At 47.1% G+C, this 2,325-nt stretch overlaps 1 protein-coding gene across 2 annotated transcripts in view; it reads left to right on the top strand.

Annotated features, from left to right (window-relative positions):
* Positions 1-651: 651 nt before the first annotated feature.
* dok2 (docking protein 2) overlaps positions 652-2,325 on the top strand; it is a 16,553-nt gene continuing 14,879 nt past the window's right edge. Inside the window, exons 1-2 of one of the 2 annotated variants that reach the window (XM_074639690.1) lie at positions 652-946; positions 1,581-1,703. In XM_074639690.1, the coding sequence (XP_074495791.1) occupies positions 887-946; positions 1,581-1,703 (183 nt within the window). In that variant the 5' untranslated portion in view covers positions 652-886. The remainder of the gene's footprint in view (positions 947-1,580; positions 1,704-2,325) is intronic. The other variant, XM_074639689.1, reaches the window with a different exon arrangement.

Genomic DNA, 2,325 nt, shown 5'->3' with positions numbered 1-2,325 from the left:
GTAGTACTTGTACATGTATACTGTAGTACTTGTACATGTGTACTGTAGTACTTGTACATGTATACTGTAATACTTAAGGACCTGAATAAATGTTACTGAGATGAACCGACAGGAGGCCGACACGGCCGCCAGGCGGGGGGGTTCTGAGGACAATAGAAACAGCAGTTAAAGTGTCCACCGAGGAGACGAGGACGCTGACAAAGACGAGGACGCTGATTTGGGTTCAAACTTTAGGGTGACAATATGGAAGAAGAAGGGAGGAGGAAGAGAGGAGGAAGAGAGGAGGAAGGGAGGAGGAAGGGAGGAGCGTTCACACGTTTAGTTCTGCATTACATGTTGCAACAGACTGAAGCAGGAAACAGAGATGACATTACTCTGCATCAGAGACGAGGACGGAGACGAGGACAGAGACGAGGAGGACAGAGACGAGGACAGAGACGAGGAGGACAGACACAGAGACGAGGAGGACAAAGAGAGGGAGGTGAACCACAGCAGAAGGAGGTGAAACTCTCGAAGGCCAGTAAACGAAGAAAAAAGGAGAAAAGTAAGGAGACAAAACAAAAGGAGGTGAAAGACAAAAGAGAAGAAGTGCAACGACAAGAAGAGTGAAAAACAACGCAGAGGAAAAAGAAAGGAGGTGAAGAGAAGCGAAGCCAAAAGAGGAGTTCTGAAGAAGAAGAAGAAAGTTCACAAGAAGGAGAAGAAGAAGAAGAAGAAGAAGAAGAAGAAGAAGAGGAGGAGGAGGCGAGAGGAGACAAAGTGAGAAGAGGAAGCAAAAAGTCAGAGGAGAGGAGGTGAAGAGAGAGAAGGAGGAGAGGAGGAGGAGGAGGAGGAGGAGAGGAAAGTGGAGCACAAAGAGGAGGAGAGGAGGAGCAGCAGTGTGGTGATGGAGGAGGACATCAGGAAACAGGGGATGATCTACCTGCAGCAGCAGAGGTTTGGAAAGGTAAACACAGACACACACAGAGACACACAGAGCTAACACACACACATAGACATACACAGAGAGACACACACATAGACACACACATAGACATACACAGAGAGACACACACAGACACACACAGAGACACACACACAGAGCTAACACACACACATAGACATACACAGAGACACACACAGAGACACACACAGAGACACACACAGAGCTAACACAGAGCTAATGCTATCACAACATGTTGGTGTAGTGATACTGTATGAGCAGCAACAGTAACATCATTGTCTGTGTGTCTCTCTCTGTGTGTGTGTGTGTGTGTGTGTGTGTGTGTGTGTCTCTCTGTGTGTGTGTGTGTGTGTGTGTGTGTGTGTCTCTCTGTGTGTGTGTGTCTCTCTGTGTGTGTCTATGTGTGTGTCTCTCTGTGTGTGTCTCTCTGTGTGTGTGTGTCTATGTGTGTCTCTCTGTGTGTGTGTCTCTGTGTGTGTCTCTCTGTGTTTGTCTCTCTGTGTGTGTCTCTGTGTGTGTGTGTGTGTGTGTGTGTGTGTGTCTATGTGTGTGTGTGTGTGTGTGTGTGTGTGTGTGTGTGTGTGTGTCTCTGTGTGTGTGTGTGTGTCTCTGTGTATGTGTCTATGTGTGTGTGTAGAAGTGGAAGCGTGTGTGGTGCGTCCTCTTCAGAGAGAGTTCCTGTTCGATTTCCAGACTCGAGTTCTTCGAGTGTAAAGACGGAGCTGAGAAGAACCTCCGGAAACAGCAGGAGCACAAGAAGGTAGAGTAGACTCTACTGAACTCTACTGGACTCTACTGAACTCTACTGGACTCTACTGAACTCTACTGGACTCTACTGGACTCTACTGGACTCTACTGAACTCTACTGGACTCTACTGGACTCTACTGAACTCTACTGGACTCTACTGGACTCTACTGAACTCTACTGGACTCTACTGAACTCTACTGGACTCTACTGGACTCTACTGAACTCTACTGGACTCTACTGAACTCTACTGGACTCTACTGGACTCTACTGAACTCTACTGAACTCTACTGGACTCTACTGGACTCTACAGGACTCTACTGAACTATACTGAACTCTACTGGACTCTACTGAACTCTACTGGACTCTACTGAACTCTACTGAACTCTACTGAACTCTACTGGACTCTACTGGACTCTACTGAACTCTACTGGACTCTACTGCACTCTACTACATACTACTGGACTCTACTGGACTTTACTGGACTATACTGGACTCTACTGGACTCTACTGAACTCTACTGGACTCTACTGTACTCTACTGGACTCTACTGAACTCTACTGGACTTTACTGGACTATACTGAACTCTACTGCACTCTGCTGAACTCTACTAGACTCTACTGGACTCTACTGGACT

This window comes from Sebastes fasciatus, chromosome 6 (genome assembly GCF_043250625.1).
Source record: "Sebastes fasciatus isolate fSebFas1 chromosome 6, fSebFas1.pri, whole genome shotgun sequence".
Taxonomy (NCBI): Eukaryota; Metazoa; Chordata; class Actinopteri; order Perciformes; family Sebastidae; genus Sebastes; species Sebastes fasciatus.
This window is presented reverse-complemented; position numbering and strand designations above follow the sequence as displayed.